General features: G+C 50.2%; 1 protein-coding gene across 2 annotated transcripts in view; it reads left to right on the top strand.

Moving 5' to 3' along the window:
- AGAP1 (ArfGAP with GTPase domain, ankyrin repeat and PH domain 1) overlaps window positions 1–24,013 on the top strand; it is a 543,380-nt gene extending 519,367 nt beyond the window's left edge. For both annotated transcript variants that reach the window (XM_068544179.1, XM_068544178.1), the window contains 2 exons: window positions 19,111–19,366; window positions 21,906–24,013. In XM_068544179.1, coding sequence (XP_068400280.1) covers window positions 19,111–19,366; window positions 21,906–22,109 — 460 coding nt within the window. In that variant the 3' untranslated portion in view covers window positions 22,110–24,013. The remainder of the gene's footprint in view (window positions 1–19,110; window positions 19,367–21,905) is intronic.
- Window positions 24,014–24,274: the final 261 nt, after the last annotated feature.

The raw sequence follows: 24,274 nt of genomic DNA, 5'->3' as shown, positions 1-24,274 counted from the left end.
AATCGTGATAGCTTGTGACGAAGTTTATATGGGTGTGGTGCCAACTTCTCATCACTCCTGGGGTAAGAGTCCCTCCTCCCTGGTCGATGAAACTCCCAGGGAGGGGATTTACAGCCATTGAGCTCTTTTTTATGGAGGATCTGTTTGTAGGCAGATACAGGTAGCTCAGAGAAAGCCTTTTCCTGCATTTGTTGACTCTCAGATATCTTCAGTTCAAAATAATCCTTCTGCCTGAGTGGCATATTTTGATCTCCTATGCAGGGAATTAGGTCTCTTTGGACAGTGCTGTGAAGGAGTCTCTGACTCCAGCTCTGCTGGAAAACCAGAAGGCCCATTAAGCAAGGACACATGTGGAGTCTGGGCCTGGTGTTGCCACTGTCTGTGGCACCATCTTGAAACACCAGCCGCTTCTGATACACGTGTTAGTGGGCTGGCGTGTCCCAAGAGGCTGCCTTTACTCTTGGGTTAGTGGGTGGTAGGTATATCGTGAGATTGGTGCCTCTGTGAACTTAAGTATTTGTTTGAGTGATTCACAGGCTGCCCACCAATTGTAGATGCTCTAATATTTACTGATGCATTTTGTGTTCTTAAGCTGCAGGAAATAGGGTTCCTTTTTCATCTGGGTTTAGCTACACTTTAAATTTAGTAAACTAAATCCAGGGCTGTCCATGTAGTTGAAAATGAAGAACACATTGCTTCTCTCTCTTACGCAGTGTGTTGGCTCCTGTGAATCACGTTACCACAGCCTATACCACAAAGGTAGTTCTTTTCCCATTGTGATGTATTTATTTATCTGTCTGCCTCTATTCACCTGTAGCCCAGAACCTGACACAGTGCGGTACCTCACTCCTAGTGAGTGCTCGATTGACATTTCTTGAAAGAATGAATGCTTAATAGGGCATTAGATGGTGGTGGTAATCAAATCAGATTCAGAGAACTCACTTCAAGTAAGGGGAAGAAGGATTCTATGTTTCAAAGTATAGAGGTGGAAGGGAGCTGACATTCATCCCTTGAGGGAATGGAAAAAGGAGGGGTGGAGACCGTACTTGGGGTGCTGTGCGGAGCAGGAAGTGTCCAGGAGGAGAGGGTGCAAGCCAGACCAGTGATGCGGGCAGCGGCAGCTAAGTCCACTTTGTACATTTCCACACAGCTGGCTTTTTCTCAGAGAGCGTGCACTTCTGTGAATTTTTTTTTCCTTCAAAGAAAACATACAAAATTAAAGTCAGTCCAGTCCACTGCTTTAATGCAAAGAGCAAACTTCCATGCTGTTTCCCTGGGCAGGTCTACATGTTTCCTCACTGTTGCGAAAAGGGCGTATTTATTACCTCTGTGCCTCCTGGTCCCCCAGTCGCCAGGACTGTGTTCCAGCAGATGTACTGTCCAGTGACCACGAGGTGGAGATGAATGCCCACTAGGCCTTGGATGCTAGCATATGACTAAGTGGTGCCTGACTAAATAATAACATAGTGATACCAGTAAACCCTGCGGTTCCCCTGAGGGCCCGTGTCTGGTGGGGAAACCCAGAGTCTGGAATGAATTTGTTCTATGTAGATTTCATGCTCATGTCAAGTCCCTGTTTCCCACTGGAGAACAAAGAGGAGTTTGCATAGAAGAAAAGGGAGGTGGTTTAACCAGAAGGGCCGTCTGAAAATTATAGATTCCTGTACAGTCAGCATTAATATGCTGCTTTTCCAACATATAAAGGGGGATTGAATTGCAAGAGTGTCGGTGATAAAGGGTGCATTTGTGGAATGATAACCTGATTGGCGTCCCTGCCTTTTGAATGGCTGACGAGGTCTAATTGGCATATGACGCCCTATAAATTTATTAGCGGGCCTCGCCTCTCATTGGTGGACCTTCTACTGTTAACCACCAAGAAATTACCAATTTTCAGGAGTTAGTCACTCAAGTCGCACTATAAGTGGGTTTAAAAAAAAAAAAAAATCCACGCCGCTCATGTTATATAAATCAGGCTTATGCCTCATACTGCAGGGCTCCGGCAGCAAATTAGTCACTTGGGTAGGGGAGTTTGGGGCAAGTGGGTTGCAGGGAAGAGCCCGTATTTACCGGGAAGCCCCACTGCCCCCCACTTCTCCGCTCAGCCGTTGCCTGCCCCAGGGCCCCAGCTGCTCAGGCCACCGCCGGGCTGGGTAGAAATTGCAGTTTTGTGGCCGTTCTTGTCCAGCGCTTTGATGTTCTCAGGGATACTTTCAACCCCCGGGCATATCACGCAAAGAGGACACATCCACCCTCTTATTTCGGGAGCAAAATAGAAATATGCAGGATCAGACATAATTATTTCAATTACTTCTCTCTGGTGTTCGAGACACACACTCAAGAGTCACAGATTAGAAAATAATATTCACATGTTTCTTCTAATGGGTAACAGATTAGAGGCATTTTATCTTTTAAAATAATTTCCAAATGTGCCCCGGAGAGTCTGGGAAGGGGCGGGAGAGAGGTGTGGAAACGTAGACACGGCTTTTCCAGGCTAGCCAGAGGCCCCCGTTGGAGCCAAGACCTGGGGACGGCCGTGTGCAGGAGGCGCGTCTGCAGTGTGCTCTCGGTTGTTCAGACTTGTGTTATTTTCATCCCTTTTTTTCTACTGGAAACTAGCAGAGACGGGGCTGCACATTTTCTCACTGACCACCGTGTAAACTCAATCCTCGCTTGTTGATGTACATGTGAACCCCCTTTTTGATCCCCGCGTGCCACCTCTTCAGCCGTGCTTTCTACCCACACCCCGCCCCCCCACATTGGCGTGTCTCTACTCATTTTTCTGTCCCATCGAATTCCTGAAGCTAATCTGTGCCCCTCAGTCTGCCCAGGAGCGTCAGAGGGGATGAAGACAGAGGCTGCAGTGGCCCCAGGCCCCCAGGGCACCGTGTTCTGATGCAGGGATATCATGTCCCTCTAAATCATAAGGGCCCTCACAGTGCCTTTTTCATAATGGAATTGGTTTTTGTCAATTCTTGTTTTGAAACATTGATTTCTTCTACTCTGGAAAACAGGTGGGCAGTTTCTTCTAGAACGAAACACACAAGTCCCACACGACCCGGCAGCAGCTGTACCCCATGGCATTCCTCCCAGAGAAAGAAGGCTTACGTTCACACAAAGACCTTTTAACGAATGTTCACGCAGTTTTATTTGTAACAGCCCAGAATAGGAGACGTCCTTCAGCGGGTGATCCGGTGAAGCAAGCTGGGACACACCCGTGCCGTGGAATAGTACTCAGCAATGCAAAGGAGTGAGCAGTGATACACACAACAGCTTGGATGGGGCATCAGAGAATTACACTGAGTGAATAAAGCCCATCCCCAAAGACTACAGGCCACATGATTCCATTTACAAAACATTCTTAAAATGGCAAAATCATGGACACGGAACAGACGAGTGGTTGCCAGGGTGCTGGGGATGCAGAGAATGGGCAGGAGGGAGGTGGGCATGGTTATAAAAGGGCAACCAGAGGGACCCTTGTAAGGGAAATGCTCCTTATCTTGACTGTGGAGGTAGATGCGGAAACTTACCTTTAATGAGATTGCATAGAACTAAATCCATACGCACGAATACGAACTGCAAGTAAACTGGGAAATCTGAACGCGATGGCTGGATTGTATCGATAGCAAGATATCTTGATCATTATATTGTGCTGTAGTTTTTCAGTATGCTACCATTGGGAGACACTAGGTAAGGGGTGCATGGGATCTCTCGGTATTTCTTCTAACTACGTGTGAATCTACAGTTCTATCAAATTTTAAGTTATAAAAACAAAGCAAAATCGATGGTGGCTTCCGTAAAAAAGAATCAAGACTCCTTAAGGAAACAGCTTATTCCAGATCTGAGAAAGTAGGATGGACCTAGGACATCCTGCCGTGCCAGAAAGCAAGAGGCCGACAGGGCGTAAGGGTGACGTGTCAGATAGAACAGCACGCAGCACACAGGGGCTCCCACTGGCCAAAGTGGAACAATTTAAGAATCAAAAAGCATAATGTCGATAATAGTTTATATGACACACTTAGTTTTTTAAAGTCTAAGAATCCACAGTGATACTCCAGAAAGGGGCAGGGGGGTACCTCTCCTTTATAGAAGATGCCAACTAATAAACGGAAAGAATGAGAGCATCGGAAAAGCTCTGTCTTGTAACTGAGAATGTAATAATTGATCAGCGATCATCAAGTGATGCCACAGCACTTGTGGCGGAAAGGTCTTAGAGGAACAGGAGATAGATTCACCAGCTCGAGGTATCCGCCCCCAGATCACTTGTTAGTTTTAAGAGGAAGAAGGTTCCAGAGAGAGGACAGGGCCAGGGGCCCTGCTTTAACCCTGTGCTCAGACTTGGCCTTGGGACCAACCCCAGTCTGCACCTCCTGATGTGACAGAGGAGAACGTGCCACCTGTGTAGTATTCACAACAGAAATATGTGACCTGAATCAAATCAGACAAAACAGGGTGGGGGACCTTCTACCGTAGAAATAGCTTGGAGTCCTTGAAACAATCAATATAATGAAAGACCAAAAAGGGGAGGGAGCTGTTTGTTAGATTAGAGGAGATGAAAGAAATGGGGTGACCAAGTGCATCACATCCTCATTGACTGACTTCTGAACTGGAAGAAAAATTCAACTCTAGAGGACATTTTGGGATCACTTGGGGAAAACCGAATATAGACCACATATTAGCAATAATAATGTTATATTATTTTTGAGGTCCTGGCGTTATAATAGTATGAGCCATCAAAAGGCAGGCATGAAATGTCGGAGACTCACACAGTGGTATCTGTGTGAGGGAAGGGAACAAGAGAGCATTCCGATTCTGGATTTTATCTTTAATTGCGGTAAAATACATGTAACATCAAATTTACCGTTTCAGTCAATGTTAAGTGTACAGTCCAGTGGCAGTAAGTACATTCACATTGTCATGCAGCCATCCCCACCATTCTCTCCAAAACTTTTTCATCTTCCCAAACTGAAACTCTGTCCCAATTAAACAGTAACTCCCATCCCCTCTCCCCGAGTCCTTGAAAGCCACCCTTCTACCTTCTGCTGCTATGAATTTGGCCACTCTCGGGACCTCATGTAAGGGGAATCATACAATATTTTTTGCGTGCAGCTGACTTATTTCACTTAGCATCATGTCCTCAAGGTTCATAAATGTTGCAGCCAATATCAGAATTCCCTTCATTTTTAAGGCTGAATAATATTCCACTGCAGAGATAGACTACATTTTGTTCATCTGTCGATGAACCTTTGAGTTGCACCTCTTGGCTGTTGTGAGTAATGCCGTGAACACAGGTGTACAAATATCCCCTTCAGTTCTTCTGGCTATAAACCCAGAGTTGGAATTGCTGGATCCTGCAGTCATTCTGTTTAGTTTTTTGAGGCGCCTCCATACTATTTTCCCAGGGTCTGGATTTTTGGCGCATTTAAAATGGAGTGTTGGCTGTCTCGATGAAATGCGTTTTTTCTAAGAGCCTTTTTAAAGTCTCTCAAACATCCTCACGCACAAGGACAGATTGGAAAGCCCAGAGCATGGGCTTGAGAGCAGAGACTCGCCCTGGTCTCCTGGCTGCCCCAGCGAGCGGTCCCGCCTTGGACAAAACCATCCGCAGAAAGGGACTGGGCTGATGGGACTTCCCAGTTACGTCAGGTTGTAAAATATATTTGGGGGATAGATGTGGTAGTAGCTGGTTCTTAACTTTGCCAAGTGAGGAAATGAAATCAATCATTTACTATCACCATGATTTCGTGAAAGGACATGTTAGCACCCAGAAGGCAGAAAGAATGTAGCATCAGAAAAAGGCCTGCCTTAAAAATTTAAAAATCTAGCTTTATGGAAACCTCACTACAGTGGGCTGGTGACAGCTTTGCCACCAACTGATACTTGAAAGCAACTGGCCTTTCCTGGGCCAGCTAGAGAATTTATGGGGCTCAGTAGAGAATAAAACTGTGTGGCCCTTGTCCAGTAGTTATCAGGAATTTCAAGACAGCACCCTTAGACCATTACACCAAGCACAGGCCCCTTCTGAGCTCAGGGTCCAGCTGCAGAGCTTGCACCCAGATGAAGCCGGCATTGGGCTAGTGAACCCCTGAGGTCTTCTTCATGCCACTGTGCTAAGATTCCCTCTCCAGGAAAAAGCAGAGCAGATAGACTCGAGTGTCGCCATTAATGTTTTAATGTCTTTAATAGCAAAGACAATGCCATTGGGCAAGTTAAACTCTGTGTCAATTGTGGAAAATAAAACATCTGACCAATTTCTGCCTTCTGATCCCATTAGATAGAAGTTTGGTGATTTTAAGGAAGAAATTTAGCTTTAGCTTATTTCATAGTAAATGCTTTCCTTACTCCAGAGAATTCACGTATACACTCCTGATGAATCATTCTTGTGATCAGCCCCACCCCTTCACAACCAAATTTAGAAAAAAATACTACCTAGTGGATGTGTAGATTTGGGTCTGATATTTTTAACATTTACGATTAGTTGAGAATGAAAAACTAGCATTCTTCATTTGTTGGGTTTTCTCCAAGAGGGTCTCTAATAAAATTGCAGTTGTCATTACATTGGAACGGAATTCATCTTGGCCCGTGTGACTGGCTGCTGGCAAGGCATCCCCACTGTAAGGAATGTGTCAGTCCAGCTGACCCCTGATCATATTAGCGTCTTTCAGCATGTTTCTGTGTTTTCATATTTTGAAAAAAAATAACACGCAAATTTGTTTTAAATGCCCCTATCCATTTGCAAACCCTCTGAAATGCTTTTCCTCTTTTAAAATCTGTTTTGCTGTTGTTGTTATTGTTTTGTTTGTTTTGCCATTGAGGAACCACGTGATTCTTCCAATCCCCTGTGCGCACCCACCCCCAGAGAAAATTAAAAGGAAATCTACATTAAGATGATTCTTTATTGTTTAAAATCAATCATCTTGTGTCTTAAAAAATAATAATATTACCAAAGACTGTAGTTCTTAAAGCCACTTGGCAGTTTTTACTAGAAACCTACTCAAAACTCTCCATTGCTTTCCAAATGTGTCACCACTCCATAACCTACAGCCTCTCTCTCTCTCTCTCTCTCTCTCTCTCTCTCTCTCTCTCTCTCTCTGTGTTTAATGACCACTTAGCCAGCAGCCACCGGGTCACGCTTGGCCCTCTGCCCCACTCCATCCTGTCGCTCGATTTTTCTTTTAAGAACAGCTGTGGAGTTTTTGCTCCCTGGTGTTTAAAGGGCACTGGTGCACACCCAGCAAAGGCTTATATCCATTTTACAGTATTCCGAGTGGAGGAAAAGGGCCATTTCTCTTCCCTTATCTGTTTATGATGTGATATGTTCCAAAGCCGATCCCATCAGCCACTGTTATGGTGAACTTAATTCGCTGTGATGGGGGTCCTACCAACAGGGCTGTCGAGAGTGCCGCCGAGGTGCGTCCCGTTTCATGCCACATTACGCGGAATCTAGGACCGCCTCACTTGACTGGCTCAGGCTCCCTCTCACTTGGCACAGATTTATCGGGATTTATGCTTTAAAACAGTTGTCCGCCTTTTTTCTAATGTTGAACTACAGAAACATCCAGTGTGTGTGTGGCTCCTGCAGCTTAGCTAGGGTTACTATGTAAAAACACACAATTTGCAAACTAACTCACAAACTTAATGTATCAGACTAGCTTTGCAGGTAACAATAAAGGCGTCTGTGCTAAAATTCCAACGAGATGACCTGTGTCTGTGAGTGGAAATGACAAGGAGGAAGCAGAGAGACAAGAAGAGAGTCTGTGAGTGGAGGAGGGGTGCTGTGGCCGTGTTTCCCCTTAACTTCCTATGTCTTCTTGTCTTATTTTATGATAGATTAGAAAATAGGGGGAAATCGTGAAAACTTCAAAATAAAAAATATTTTCAATAAAAATATTGAAAATAAAAACCATTGAAAATTTTAAAAATTGAAAAAAATGTTGAAAATATTTCAGCTGCTTCTGGAACAATCTGACGTTCTGCCTTTTTCTCCTGGCATAACCTGCTTCCGAAAATGATTCCCCTAAGAGTTAGACTTTCTCTAAATTGCTCTCAGCGCCCCCCACTCTGCTTCCTCCCCACTCCACCTGCCGCCTACACCGGCCTCTGGGTTCCCTGTCCACTGCCCCCAGCTCTGTCCGTTGCACCCTGAAGACAGCCCTCCACCCCTGCCCTGCCTCCCCTTGACCCATACCCACCTTTTCTAACCTGGTGGCCTCCTGAGTGGACAGTTACAGGGTTGACACGGGTGGGCTCTGGGGGCTGTGATTCCAGGGACCAGCAAACAAATGCAGCAGGTTCTTTCACTCTGGAATGAATTTCCCATGAGCGGAGCCTGAGAAAGCAGTGCAGGGCGCTCGCAGCAGGCCAGTGGGTGAGGGAGACTCTCCGGGCTGCTCACCGGGGCAGTGGTGCCACCTCTGGGGGTCACGGTGCTGGTGGCAGCAGGACAGCATCCGCTGGAGAGACCCCTCGGCTGCATCTCTGCCTCGTCTGGGAGTGGCCCGAGGTTGAGCTGGTCCCAGACAAGGTGGTTGAAAGCTATGAGTCAGTGGCTGCCCTCGGTGCTACTCGATGTACAGATGTACTTGTCCGGACGGAAAGCTCAGCGGAGGCGTTCCGTTGCACAGACCCGGTAAGTGGGGAGATGTCTGGCCCAACTGTGCGGGGCTCACCCAGTCCCAGGGGGGCAGCGAGCACCTTCCATCCATCATTTACCTCCCAAGTGGAGGCTCTGGGGGGCCTCGAACTTCAGAACCTTCAGCCTCTCCAGAGGGGAAACCGAGGTCGCGGAGAGGATGAGTGCAGCCCCGCTCCCCGAAAGGCCCAGGTCTCTTTTTCCCTGCGAGCACCGGCACATCGCAGACACCTAACAGGTTGTGGAACTTGAGCCGGGTTTTGCGCATTAATTCGTCTAATGCCTCCTCACGTCCAGGCCAGCGCGAGCCGGTGACCCAGCCTGACATCTCCTTTATTCCTGCTTTGAGGTTCCGAAGCAAAATCCTCCTAGGTTGCCTCAGATCTTTAGAGGGGTTGATGTTGCATTTGCGTCGCTGCTTGTATCCTGGGATATATTCCCACTCAGCCCGGTCAGGTTCCAAACAGGCAGGTGCTGGGAGATGCCCGGTGCTCATGACAACAAAGCCACGCGGGCCCCAGGCCTCCACCGGGACCTCGGACTAAGGTGTGGGGGGAGACCAGCGCCCTTACCCTCACCTTCTGGGACGGCGCGGGGCCTCCACCTGAGCACAGACTCGCTCCTGGGCTGCCGGGGCCGGAATCTGCCCACCCGCCCCCAGCCCCTGCTACCTGGCACACTTCACTGTGACTCGCCGAAGTAATAAGCCTAATGCAGTTGACTTTATTTAATTAATAATGATCCTGTTCTGTTCCTCCGAGCTCATAAAGCACCCTGCAGGTTGGCAAAAACACTCATAATATTGATCCGGAGTCAGGCAGGATGTTTATTTTGTCTTTGCCCCGTGAGCATAAATCCTTGTTCATTGCCTCCTGCTCTCTGCATGTGGGATTTACAGTGGCCAGTTCCTTAAAAGCTTTTGGTAATTAAGGAATAAATAGCCATCAGTCTTTGTTGGCTGCCCTCCCCCATCCCGAGGCCGGCCCCCTTGGCAACGCGGCCGGGGGAGAAAGCATGCGTGCCGGGGCTCGCAGTGGGCCGGGGTCTTCCCCTGCAGAGAGAGGAAGCCCCTCTGTTTTCCTAACATATTGTTCCAGCCCCCTCTACCATGCCTCCCCTCCCAGTTCCTGTTTTGCTTGAGGCCGAAAGACACTTGGGAAATTCCTTGCTGCTAGCTAGCGCTTTCTTTCCTCTTCCTGGCCTCTTGGGTCACCATTTAAAGCCGTGCAGGTCTCCTCCAGTTTCTCCTCCTCATCCCTGAGGACATTCCTCCACTCCGGTATACTTTGCTACAAAATCTCCTTTGAAATCACTGTTGAGAGACTTCCCTAGAGGTCCAGTGCTTAAGGCTCCACGCTTCCAATGCAGGGGGCGCGGGTGCGATCCCTGGTCAGGGAACTAAGATCCCACATGCCGCGCGGGGCGGCCAAATAAATAAATAAAGTCACTATTGAAAAATCCTTTCCCACCCCCTGAGGGGGAAAGAAAAAAGATGTTTCTGGAAGAAGCAGTGTGAATAGCACCCAAAAAGCTCTTGGCCTTGTAACATTTGGGAGGAGGATCTCCCATCAAAATGAACACATTAGACTTGACACTGAGGGAGCTTTTGGGAAAGGCCATTCCTGCCCAGTGTCTTACCCAGAGAAAGCCTCGTTTGTGGAGATGGAAAGGCTGACCACTCCTCACGTCACCCCAAAATATCGTCCATCCTGCCTCCACGATGGGCCCCTTGAGGACCCAGGGAACGTCTGGTCACGGCTCCCGGGTCTGCTCCTGGCGACCACAGAACAGTGCTGAAAGCCAGTCAGAAGCTTTGTGGTTATTTGCTAAAATGGTCTTTGCTGGGAATCCAGCGCATTAACCTTGTTACCCTTGGTCGCCTGCTGGGCCCTCCCTGCCAGACCCCAAACACAGCTGGTGGCAGCCGAGTGTGGCTGCATCCTTGTGGCCCTCCAGTGGACAGAGGAGGGGCCACCGACACATCAAGATGGCGTTTCTCTAAGGGGGGTGGCCCCGGTCTCGTGCGGCTCCAACTCAGCCTCAGCTTTCCCGAAGGGTCTGTGAGACCCGCCCTGCCCTTTGCTCCTTGCTGACAGCACACATTTGCGGTGCTCCAGTGACGTCATGGCCACCAACGGGGACAGGTGTCCCCCGGGACCCGGCTGCTAGAGAGGCTGCTGTCCTGAGCGCTGGCATCTGCACTGGCTTCCGTTCCACTCAGTCTCCCCCACACACGTTGGTGATTTCCTTTCTCTTCATTCTGCATTTATTGTTATTCCCAAATAATTTTGGTAAGAAAAACAATGGGAGAGAAAAACCCTCCCTCCTGCTGATCTTGACAGGTTGTCTAGATCAGCACTATCCTCTGCAAGGATGGAGAAGTTCTAGATCCAGTCATAGAGACGCTCTAGATCATCTGCACTGCCTGAGGCAGCCGCCGCCAGCCCTGGCGCCACTGAGTACTTTACCTATGTGACGTGTCTAAAGGAGCGGGACTTGTTGTTTTATCTGGATTAATTTAAACACCTGTGCGTGGCTCATGCTGCCCCCGGGGTGGTACAGCTCTAGATTCTCCAAAGCGACGCACACTTGACCCATCACCACGTGGTGAGATGGTTGAAGAGAACGGGCGGGCGGAGTGCTGGGGACTCAGCTGGAATCCCACAACCCAGGCGATGCCCTTCCAGATGGGATCAAGTTTCCTTATTCGGGAGGTGGCAGAGCCCGGAGGAAGAGCTCAGGCAGTGACCACTGGGGACAGTCGCTCGGCCGTCACGGGTCGGGGACCCAGCAAGACCGTCTTCACCTTCTAAAATGTGGGGGAGTGATGGCAGGACCTACGCCACCAGGTGTTGTCAGAATGAAACCAGATAATTACTCGGCCCAGCGGCTAACACATCAGAAGGACTTAATAAACCTTAGCTCTGAAGCTACTGGGGATTTTCCTAGTGTGTGTAACGGAGTCCAGCTATTTTACCAGCGACCTGTCCATGGTCGATCACCGCATGCCCATTGCTTGGCTCATGCCGAATGGTAAGTAAAGGTCAAGGAAGGATGAGACAGGCTTAAAGTTTACTATAAAACTGCAAACAGGGCTTCCCTGGTGGTGCAGTGGTTGAGAGTCTGCCTGCCAATGCAGGGGACACGGGTTCGAGCCCTGCCCTGGGAAGATCCCACATGCCACGGAGCAACTAGGCCTGTGAGCCACAACTACTGAGCCTGCGCGTCTGGAGCCTGTGCTCCGCAACAAGAGAGGCTGCGATAGTGAGAGGCCCGCGCACCGCGATGAAGAGTGGCCCCCGCTTGCCGCAACTGGAGAAAGCCCTCGCACAGAAACGAAGGCCCAACACAGCCAAAAAAATAAAATAAATAAAGAATTATTTTTTAAAAAAAACTGCAAACAAAGATTGACATATACACAGGACTATATATAAAACAGATAACTAATAAGGACCTACTATATAGCACAGGGAACTCTACTCAGTACTCTGTAATGACCTGTATGGGATAAGAATCTAAAAAAGAGTGGATATGGGTATATGCATAATGGATTCACTGTGCTATACACCTGAAACTAACACAACACTGTAAATCAACTATACTCCAATAAAAATTTTGAAAAAACAAAAAGAAAGAAAAATACCTAAAAACGCCCCCCCCCCCCCAAAAAAACAGCAAACATTGTTGAGGACAACATCCCAGTCAATTCACATGGCCAAGGCATCCCTCTGTGGCTTTTCTGCTCACTGGGCTAAGAAGGCACTGGTCCCCGTATCAGGCAGGCTGAAGTGCTGGGGACACCCAACCCTTCCCGTGACACCCTTCAGTTACTTGAGGGCAGATGAACCCTCACAATGGGTTGCTGTCTTTGTCCCCACTGTAATCAGGTACAGTGCTGTCACGTGGCTGGTCTTGCCCCAGTGGCATCCTTGGCTCCTGGATGCCCGCGGACCTCACCTGGCTCGCCACTGACCCACGTGTCTCCCCAGAGCTGAGCACCACAGTGGTCTTCCAGCGCCTGGCACAGCGGCCCTCGCCCCAGGACTGGCCCCCGGGACTCACGATGGAACCCAGCCCAGCCCACACGTGGGTCGTGGCCACAGAGATTGGAATGAAGCTCTACTTCCCCACAACCCTGAACTCCCACGTTTTCTTCTGCAAACGTAAATGCTCATTTCTGACCCCTCATCTTCTCTTCTCGACACTAACCTTGATTCTGTCATGGTCTGAGCTAGCCGTCCTCGACGTGTGAGCGCCACCTGGTTTATGTTAATCGGCCCCGGGAGCTGCTGACACCGCAGTGGACGGGAGGGGACCAGAGTCAGCCTCGCTCACATTCAGGCACGCGTGGACTAGAAAGCCCTCCCGCCCTCTCCGTCCGGCCCCCACGGGCTGGGAGAGCCCAACATCCATCCTTCTCCAGAGAGGAGCTGCAGCCGGTCCACAGGCCGGTCTTGAAGCCCAGCGCCGTCTGGGGGCCTGATCCTCAGTCCCCAGCTGGGGCCGCGTCCATCCACAGCCCTGTCAGCATGGATGGTGTGGGATTCCTCAGGTCTTGGCATCCGGCCGTCCTAATTCAAAAAAGGAAAAGCCGTGTCCGTCAATTCCAGACTCCACCCTTTTCCCCATCTTCTGAAGCTTGCCACAAAAATGACCCATCGGGGCTTCCCTGGTGGCGCAGTGGTTGAGACGCTGCCTGCCAATGCAGGGGACACGGGTTCGAGCCCTGCCCTGGGAAGATCCCACATGCCGCGGAGCAACTAGGCCCGTGAGCCACAACTACCGAGCCTGCGTGTCTGGAGCCCGTGCTCCGCAACAAGAGAGGCCGCGACAGTGAGAGACCCGCGCACCGCGATGAAGAGTGGCCCCCGCTCGCCGCAACTAGAGATAGCCCTAGCACAGAAACGAAGACCCAACACAGCCAAAAATAAATTAATTAATTAATTAATAAAAATAAGGTATCACTTACTTTAAAAAAAAAAAAAAAAATGACCCATCTCTTTTCCTGAAGCCTTTCCTTTATGTCATGATTTCCCAAAACACGGCCACAGTTCTGCTGTCACACATGCATGGTGTTCAGCATTCGACATGTAGGTCACTCGTGAGAACATGGAGGGTGTTCCGGGGTCAGGAATCGTCAACAAAGCCGGTCCCTGTTGTCACCATCGTCACCGTCACCAGCAGCACCATCACAGTAAGCGCTCCTGCGGCTTGCAGGCGGCACCTCCTCAGTGGGGCCTCGCAGTATTTACTGGTACTGGCAGCTGATTCCATTTGGCAGGCACTAAATCTGCGGGTTGCAGGTGAGATCTGCCCCAGGGATCACCTTTGGTGGAGCCTTGGCCGAGTCAACACCCTTCAAGGTCAAGTGCGGCAAAGCCTCATCTGTCCGGCTGCAGGCCTAGCAGACCAGCTGAGCCCGGCAGACCCCACAGGACCCTGGACTCACGGCTTCCGAGACCTGGGCCCCAGGCTCACACCCCAGGCGGTCTCCTGGGCCCAGAGAGCATGGACGGCTACCTAGAAAGGGTTTCATCTTAGGCAAGAAGGAGAGAAAATATTTACTATTGTGCCTTCGAGTGTATCCTGTCTTTCTCTTTGGGGGGATTGGGTTGGTGTCTTTCTTCTGATTAGTGGCCCGTTCTCTCATTTTCCCTGGTCCCGTGCAGTTGATTTATTTAAAGGTGTGTCAGCACAGGGCTCAAATGAGGAGCCGGGCCTCCTCCTTTCTGCTGATGGCCGGCCGTGCCAATAATTCATTTTTTAGCTCATTAGCCAACGGAGGCTGTGAGCCGCGGGCCTCCAGGGGACTGGAATGAGGTGAGGTGATCTACTGCCAGCTACGCTGCTCTTGAACTGGCCTTCCTTGGGGAAAAAGAAAGGCTGGGCCGAGACAAGCCGGGAATCCCAGAAGCAAGATTGGGACGTCAGAGTCACCATTAGGGTATCTGTGCTTTGGCATCATGATTTCTTGGGGCGAATGGTTTTAGACAGAATATTCTCGCAGAAAAGGAATCATTGTCAGAGTATCCATCTTTCACACGGTAACTGTTGGCACAGAAACCAAGTGGAAACGGTGGACCATGTGGCTGTCCAGTGTATTGGTCAGACCAGCTGCCATAACAAAGTACCATAGACGGGGGTAGAGGAGGTGGAGGGGTTAAATAATAGAAGTTATTTTCTCACAGCTCCGGAGGCTGAAAGTCCAAGGTCAGGGTGTCGGCAGGGTTGGTTTCTGTTGAGGCCTCTTCCTGGCCTGCAGACCCACCTACCGGCTGTGTCCCCTCCTCTGTGCACGAGGAGAAAGAGGTCCCAGCTGTCTCTTCCCCTTCTTATACGGACCAGGACCGTGACCTCAGTCAACCTCAATTACTTCCTAAATGCTCTGTCTTCAAATACAGTCACATTGGGTGGGGTAGGGCTTCAGCACATGAATTTGGGGGGAGGGGGGGCACAGTTCAGTCCATAACATCCAGGAAGGCTTTAGATGCCTCAAGGCCACGGGCAGAGGCCAACCAGACTTGGCCCCAGTGGTCCTGACAGCTATGGGGTCGTTTGAATTTGCTGGGCGCTCCTCACCCCAATGTGTCAGGTCCTTCTGCACCCTGGAGGGGGAGCCCCACAGGACACCCATGGGTTTGCCAAGGCCTCTGGCCAGGGTCCCCTCGCCCACCCAGCGGGAGTGTCAGGCCCCACCCCCCTGCCACCAACACCACCTCGTCACCTGCGCCACCCCCATGGGGAGCGCTTGTGTGCATGACAGCAGTGCGAATCTTGAGAGATGTTATTCTCTTCAAGCATCACGACACCCACGGCTGCCATTTGTCAGGTGACCACTGTGCACGGCCAGCACATCATCCGAACACATGACTTCAAATTCCAAAGCCACCTTGCCTGCTGTAGACGTCACTGTGCCCGTTTTACAGGTGAGGAAACGAGGCCCCAAGCAGTGACTGAAGTTGCAAAAGTCTGCACCACAAAGAAGAACAAAGCAAGCACATAAACGCCAGCCTCTCCAAGGCCGAAAACCGCAGCCTTTTAGCTCAATGTGGATTCTCTTCTCCCTCCCTCTGGCCGCTGCAGGAAGCATGCAGAATTAAGCTTTCCTCCTCGTTTGTTAGCGTGGACACTGACCACAGGACATAGGCTGTAACTAATATTAAGTGCTGATGCACGCATGGGGGTTGCTGAATTAGCTCCCACAAAACGGAAACGTTCCCGAATCCCCTGTTCCTTCCAGCTGGATTTCAGCTGTGGAGAAGCAGCACGCCTGACACAGACTCAAGGCCCAGTGGTCTGCCTGCCTTTGCTCTCCGGCCTCCTGGTGTCTGAAAAAAACAAAACAAAACACCGAAACATCACCGTCCTGCAGGACCCAGAAGCCGGCATCGAATGCTTATTTTTAAATAACACACGAAGTTTTGGTGAAGAGCTGTGGTCCTGTCAGGTAATAAAAACCATGCACTGAACAGATCTGGGGGCGCCCTTGGTGGAGGTGAGGGGCCATGTGGACGTGGGGCTGGGAGAGGTGGACCCCAACGAGAAGGCTGCCTAGAGGCTTTCACTGGTTTTGTCTCCTTGCAGCATCGCTTGGGGACGGTTCCCAGTACCAAGCCTGTTTTCTGTATTTGAGTTGTTGGAGGTTCTGAAACCCTCACAAATAATCATCACGCCGCTCCAAGCCAAGGAAGCCCAAGCCCCAGGCCCTTCTCCCTGTTCCGCATTTGACATACATAATCTCAGAGTCTTCCTCTTAAAGAAGTCTCCCCAAATGGTATGTGTTTTCAGCCTCACGATACCTGGACCCGCCTTTATTACGTATTGCGAACGACACTGATTTTTAAAAGCAAAGAACAGCTTAAATGCACTCATCATTCAGACACGTGTCGAGTTCAGTGAATTCAGGTGAGCTTGGGGTGGGGCGTTCCCCAAGAGAACACACTGACCACGGGAGAGGAGCTAGAAGCTGGGGGGTCTGACCTCGTTCCTTGGCTGGGGTCTTCGAATATTTTTTTAAAAATGGAATAATTGCAGTTAGGACTATGGCTACCGTGTTCCGTCCTCTGGTTTATCCCTGAATGACTTGGCAATGAGTATTAAAATCAACCGGAGCAGAGTAAAAGAGGTCTGATTTTAATGCCTACCAAAAAATGAGAATTAGCAGATTGGAACTTGAAAATCTGGCTGTTATCTCCCCCACTACCGTCCCTTTTCATTTAATTCATGTTTTGCTCTTCGGCGATTTATGAAATGCATCAACATATGTTTAATACATTTTAAATAAGGTTTTTAAGTAACACGAAAAGCACGGCCCGTCCTGGGGTTTTTTTGTCTTTCACCTCTTCCGGTAGTTCCAAGGTGTTGCCGGCGCTTTTGTGCTTGTGTTTTGGCCCAAGTCAGGGATGGTGTGCAGCCGGCCTCCGAGCTGCGGGCGCTGGTGTGAGTTCTCGGCTGCAGCCACGTGCTTGTCCTGGAAATCGCCTAATGAAAAGGGTCGGGGGGTCGCTCGGGGGTCCCTCGTATGGACCAGGAAGTGAAGCAAAACTAATCCAGATTTACTCCTGGAAGAAAATGTTTGCCTAAGTATTTAGAAACAGATTAGGGCTAACCCGACACTAGATCACCAGGAGCAATGTAAACACGGGTAAAAGGTGTAAACAGGGCCTTTATTCTGTACTTGGAAAGGAAAAATGTCACGGGGTAACGAGTGTTCTTTCTCCAGTCTAGCGGAGGCCCCAGGTGATTCCTCTGTGTGGTTTGTAGCTATGTACCCTCCTGACTCCCCCGGAGAAAACGCTGAGTTTTAGGAGAGGGCAATTGTGGATCAGTGTATATGGACGTCTCTGGGGGTGATTACAGTCACTTCTTATCTCTAGGGCTTCTGTTTCTTCTTTCATCAGCCTCATCAAAGAGCATCCGTCCGGGGACTTCCCTGGCGGTCCCAGTGGTTAAGGCTTTGCCTTCCACTGCAGGGGGTGCAGGTTCAGTCCCTGGTGGGGGAGCTAGGATCCCACATGCCTCGCGGCCATAAAACAGAAGCAATATTGTAACAAATTCAATAAAGACTTTAAAAAAATTGTCCACATCAAAAAAAAAAAAAAAAAAGCATCTGTCCGGCCTAAGTTCCCCCACCCCACTCCCCCTACCTCCCTCGCTGCCCCGGCCTCATTCTGTTCCCAGACTCTCTCATTTCAAGAGCTACTTGTGAAATCTCACTTCTGTCTTTTGCATTTCCCCCCCACACTTTTTTTCCCCCAGCAGTGCTGCAGTCTTGAGGATTACTGAGTTGTTTTCAGTGGTTTTCACCTTTATTAGAAGAGGCAACACCCAAATCCACCATTAGCGGCCCAAGTGCAGGAGTAGACGGTCCGGGGTCTTCTCCTTCCGGTCAATATGAACACACCTTGCTGTTGGTTTCTTCTGCTCTCTTTCTTCAGCTCCTCTTCCCATCCTGCCCCCTCCTCCCTTCCCCAGCCCTCCTTCCAGATGTGTCAGGCAACATCCTGTCCTCTTTGGGCCCCAGAGAGGGGGCCTGTTGTCACTCCCACCCCGCTGGGGTCATGCTCCTGGGGGAGGGGCACCAGCTGCCATGCTCATCGTGCCTCACACCTTCCCTCCCCATGTCCTCCTGCCCTCTGCACCCTAACCCACCTGCCTGGCCTCCGAGGCTGGGCCCCAGCCCACTTTCCCTCGAAAACCCACCCGGCTGCTCTTTGTGTTGAAGGAGTTGTTGACGCCCTCACCGCGGCTCCCCCAGGTATCCCGAGAGCTAACAGAGCCGAGCAGGGTCACGAGCTTCGCTGGCATCTCTTTTCCCCATTGGATTCGCTGCCTTTTCATATGTGGTCTGTAGCAACATTTTCTTCTACGGGAGTGTGTATAAGACCCCCGAGCTCACACACACCCCCTCCCCGGCCGATGAGGTTGAGAACTAAGCCCTCGAGGTCACACCAGGTGGGAGAGCCCGCCGGCCACCCTGCCCCCTGGACTCCAGCCACGTGGTCTGTAATCCTGGCTCTGACTGTGGCTGCTTAAAGTGGATCGGGCCTCCGGGCCTGTGGCATCCATCCTGCGTTGGGCGGGACCCCGGGCAGCAGGGTGATTCTTCTGGGGCCACAAAAAGCACAAGAAATCCCATGAGAGCTCAAGGCCGATCCCTGGTTCTCACACCTTAGGGCGTCAGAATCCCCTGCAGGGCTGGTTAAAACACATCCCAGGGGTTCTGATTCTGGGGGCTGGGACGGGGCCTGAGAACCTGCATCTCCAACAGGTGCCCAGGTGGTGCTCCTGGTGGGGACCCACTTTGTACACTGTAGGGAAGCCTTTCCCCGGAGGGGGGCTTCCTGGTGCCGGGTGAAGACACTTGTCACCGCCCCCTGGACGCCTCCGGACCACGCACCACACGGTGGTCGCTGGGCAGAGGGGTGCAGCCTCGGTTCTCCCGTGCGATCGTGACCTCGCCTGTCTGGTGACTCTTGCAGGGAAGAGAAGGAGCGGTGGATCCGGGCCAAGTACGAGCAGAAGCTCTTCCTGGCCCCGCTGTCGTGCACGGAGCTGTCCCTGGGCCAGCACCTGCTGCGGGCCACCGCCGACGAGGACCTGCGGATGGTCATCTTGCTGCTGGCGCATGGCTCCCGGGACGAAGTGAACGAGACCTGCGGGGAGGGGGACGGCCGCACGGCACTGCACCTGGCCTGCCGGAAGGGCAATGTGGTCCTGGCCCAGCTCCTCATCTGGGTAGGTCGCCCACGTGCCCTCGGCTGGGAGCCGGGTCGCGGCGGGCACTTAGCGCTGCTCCGCGGGCATCATTCTGGGAGAAGGCTGTCGTTGCCCGCCTGGAAGTGGGAAGCATTAGTAATAGGGAATTTAGGATTTGGGGTGGGGGGCTCCCTTTCAGCCCAGCTGTGTGAGGGCACACACAGAGCACCAGTTTAAAAGGGAGGAATGAAGTCTCCTTACGCGGGCACAGTGGTCCACTTTGCACAGCATTTGCTAGCGTTTCTGCCGAGTTCATCTTTGGGATGACCCCCCGCCTTGGGTCAAGCATAGTTGGTGATGTCGCTCTTGTTGCTTTGACAAAAGACTCCCATCATCGTTTTGTGGGGAAGGGGGGGAGAGAGAGGATATAAACTGAACGGTTTATGGGGTTTTCCCGTTGCCACACCTTTGGATTTTTCGTTCACATAACACAAAAATGCTGGACCCTAGACTTTGAGATTTGATGTGATCGGAGTTTGTCAAAGGGCTTCTTCTGGACTCTTCCGATTAATTTCCACTGGGGAAAGTTATCTTTTTAATCTCTATTGAAGCATTTGCCACGCAGCTTGAATGGGGAGAAGAAAGGGAGAAAATGACAGTGCCAGCCAGGAGCTGCTTCTGAGAAGCCCACACCCCCTGCCTGGCCGCTGCCTGCATGCCTTTGGGGTCCTCGGCCACAGCAGGTCCCCATTCGAAGGGTGGCAGAAAGCTGCCCATTGAGAGGGTCCTGGGTAGGGAGGGGAGGTGTGTGCTCACCAGTAGTGGGACACTGTGCAGAGGTGGGTCACCTGCTGGGGGCTCTTCTGTTCCCAACCCCAGGGGCAGGCGATGGGTCTGTCCAGCACAGCTGAGAACGATGCCAGTTTCTACATATTTTTACCTGACTCTTGGGATGGGTGTGATGGGAGAATTAGATACACAGATATCAGAATCACTCAGTGTTCAGCTTCATGTTAGCAGTTGCATATGAGTCTGCTGGGGCTGCCCTGACGAAACACTACAGACTCGGGGGCTTAAACAACAGAAATTTATTTTCTCACAGTTCTGGAGGCCAGAAGTCCAAGTCCAAGGTCAAGGTGAGGGCAGGGTCTTTTTTCCCTGAGGCCTCTCTCCTTGGCTTGCAGACTTCTCTCTGTGTCTTCACAGGGCCTTTCCTCTGTGTGCACATGCGTCCCTGCTGTCTTTTTCTCTTCTTATAAGGACACAGGTCATACTCGATTAGGGCCCCACCCACATGACCTCAGTTAACCTTAATTACCTCTTTAAAGGCCCTATCTCCAAATACAGGCACATTCCTATGTTGGGACTTCAACATATAAAGTTTGGGGGAACACAGTTAGTTCCATTAACAAATTGCATGCCATCTTTCCCCCTCAAATTGGCCAAGAGTTCCTTTAATGCTAATGCTTCCTGAAGACGAGAGATGAGACTCCCATCCATGGTGGTGGAAGAAGTGGACATCGGTCCACCCTTTCTCGAGAGCCAGAAGCTTAAACATATTTGTGTAATTTAATCTCGTGTTACCCCCTCTAGTCATCACTCTGACAGTCAGAGATCCTGAGAAAGAGTCAATGCGAGGATGTACACCACAGCACTATTTAGACCAAGGACAACTTTAAAACACTACGTGTAGGGACTTCCTGGTGGTCCAGTGGGTGAGACTCCGCACTCCCAATGCAGGGGGCCTGGGTTCAATCCCTGGTCAGGATTCTATCCCCACATTCATGCCACAACTAAGAGTCCTCATGCTGCAACCCCCAAAAAAAAAAAAAGATCCTGCGTGCCACAACGAAGACCCGACGCAGCCAAAATAAATAAATAAATAATTTTTAAAAAAATAATAAAAAAATATAAAACACAATGTGTAGCTACCGAGGACAGAGTAACTGAGTTACGTTCATACGGAGGAATATTCTATGGCTATTATATGTCATGCTTTTGAATAACTTTTAATGATCTGAGAAAATGATCAGAGCACCAAGTTCAGTAAAAAAAAAAAAAAAAAAGATACCAATTATTTGTGCAAGTTTTATCTCAGTTATTCATATATGCGTTTAGATTCAAAGAAAAACCATTAGAAGGAAATCCGCTGAAAGATTAACCAAGATTATCTCTGAATAGCGAGATTATACGTGATTTTTTTCTTCTTGTGCTCTTATGTATTACCTATGTATTTCCTACAATGAAAATGAATCGCCTGTGAGATCAAAAGAGTGATCGTTTTTTGTGTTTATAATTGGAAAGTCAAAATAGAAATAGCAAAACTAGAGTTATCCTTGGTCCGTTTCTATTGCACAGGGGAGGGGCTTTTCGATGCAAACAGCACATTCTTTTCTGAAAAGAATACACCTGGCGGGGGTAAGGGGGACGGGGGCAGGGACACTGGACGCTGGTCTCCCCCGCGGGTTCCCGGTAGCGCGTCCCGGGGTCCGCATCTGCCCCAGCTGCCTGCGGGGTTGAACAAGGCGCCCTGTCCCCTCCCTCCCGTGAGCCTAACGCGGTTCTGTTGCCTCCGCAGTACGGGGTGGACGTGATGGCCCGCGACGCGCATGGGAACACGGCGCTGGCCTACGCGCGGCAGGCCTCCAGCCAGGAGTGCGCCGACGTCCTGCTGCAGTACGGCTGCCCCGACGAGCGCTTCGTGCTCATGGCCACCCCCAACCTGTCCAGGAAGAACAATAACCGGAACAACACCGGCGGGAGGGTGCCCACCATCATCTGAGGACCGGCGGTGCCCGCAGCCTCCCGCGCGCCCTCAGGGATCACGCCACGTGAGTCCCGTCGCGTCCCCTCACTCCTCCTGGTGGTCCCCAGCCAACCCCCCACGCCTCCGCCCCCCCTCACGCCAAGCGAAATCACAAAACCCGGATGGGTCCTCAAGGGGTGAAGAGGAGGCCCAGAGGCTGCAGCATTGATTCCTTTGCATAAACTCCCCTGATCAACACACAGGAGCGACCGGCGGGCCTGGGTTCGTTGATAGTAGCACACGGCGCCGGACCCTGGTCCTGGTCCCTCCGGTGGCCGGGAGACAGAGCGTGGCACAAGGGGCGGGACATGGGGGAGGGGAGGCGCGCAGCCAGGAGAAGGGGTAACTCTCCTTAACTGGCAGTTCAGCACATCAGTACATTTCACCTCTACCAGACGGAACACTTGGGTTTCATCTCTTCTCCGAGGAGCTTGACGGCATAAATCAGAAGCAAGCAGAGTTTGTCAGGTTTGAAGCCCCTATGATGGTATGTGTCAAATCAGTTGTAGCTAATCTGTCCAGGGAGAATACTGGCTTCATTACACTCGTATAGTTGAGTTCTTCCAGCATTACCGCTGTTTAATAGAACATGATTAGTCATCACCGAGAAGAAAGCATATTAGCCAAGGAGGTAGTTACACAGCACGCTCTGATGATTGCCACGATGTGATTGCAATACTCTTAGAAGCATCATATTATCCCAGACATGTTCTTTCAAGCCCTTGGAGCCCTCCTTTCTAAATTCACTGTCATAATTTAGTATCTGTTTAATTTTTCAGTCCAAAGAGAGGAAATCAGTTGCCGAGTATTATTTGACTGCAGTCTCCTTGGCACAAAAACAAAACGGAAAAAATAAATAAGAGTGACTTGGAAGTTCAAAAGGAAATCACGAATTCAGCTAACAACAGCATTTTGAGCACATTTAGTGAACTAAGTAAATGCATAAAAGGCTGTTTTTGCCCAAACCTGAGAGATAGTTTGTGTCCTTTTGCCAAGGTGGGTGTCTTGGGTCTCAGTCACTCTGGGGCCGTGTTGCCCAAGTCAAACAGGCTTCTGTATTCTGTCTTTAGATGAGATGTGTTGAAAATCTATTTGAATAAAAGAAGTTCATAAATATGCATTGATTTCTGTACAGACAAATGGCACCTCTGTTAATTTATAAATTGAACTGGATGTGAACTAATAATATGCAACTAGTTGAGATAAGAGGGTTACAGATCATTGTACACGGGAAATATTCCCAGCAGTAAACACTTCCATTAATGTGATATACAGCTTCTAAAAAGGAGCATATCAGAATAAGATGGTGGTACAATTTGCTTATTAAAATCAAGAAAGGGGGGGATAAAAGCATATTAGAGGGGGAAAGAGGCATGTGATTCCTTGTTACTGGAAAGCACGATTTAGATCTGACCCTACTTTTGCCCACCCAGAGGAACAGGCTGTGGCAACGCGGGGGGTGACTTTCCAAATCCCAGACCCGGGCGCTTTGCAGAGGTCCATCCTGACCGCCGCTGCCGATTTGGGAGCACAGACTGACTCATGAAACGCCCTGAGACTTTTTTTTTTTTTTGCCTGGTGGCCAGGCCCGTCATTTTAGTACATCACCCAATTTGCCGTCGTCATGGTTTCTGGCTGCTTCAGACTTCGGCCACCTTCAACGTGGTGGCCAAACATAGTAAACCAGATCGTGACACCTTAGGTGAAAAAGAAAAGGGGGCAACTGTGCCTTGAGCCCTCTGGCAGTATGACGGGGGAGAGGGCGTCACCTTGAAGGATGGCATGGGACTGATGTAGCACAGAAACATAGGGCCACGTTAACCCTGCCGCCTCCGGGGAAGTTCCTTGCTCTCGTATATTAAAGCTTCTATTTTGTAAGAGTTTTTCCTCTTCTTTCACTTTTTTAAAAAAAATTAAAGTAGGTGGGGAAAAAATAAAGCTTTACACAGTTTCTACCTGGGTCAGTGTTTCATGGGCATTTCTAAGCTTGATGCAGCTCAGTGAAACTCGGCGGTTTCCCAGGATAACAGGTGCGGAAGCCTCCAGCCTGGGAGCCTTGACAACAGGTCCATAATCCCTCCACCTGATTTTTAATTCTGTTTCATCGCTGTGTGGTTATTTTAAATGTGAATAGAGGAAAA

Source organism: Eschrichtius robustus, chromosome 5, assembly GCF_028021215.1.
Source record: "Eschrichtius robustus isolate mEscRob2 chromosome 5, mEscRob2.pri, whole genome shotgun sequence".
In the NCBI taxonomy this organism is placed as follows: Eukaryota; Metazoa; Chordata; class Mammalia; order Artiodactyla; family Eschrichtiidae; genus Eschrichtius; species Eschrichtius robustus.
This window is presented reverse-complemented; position numbering and strand designations above follow the sequence as displayed.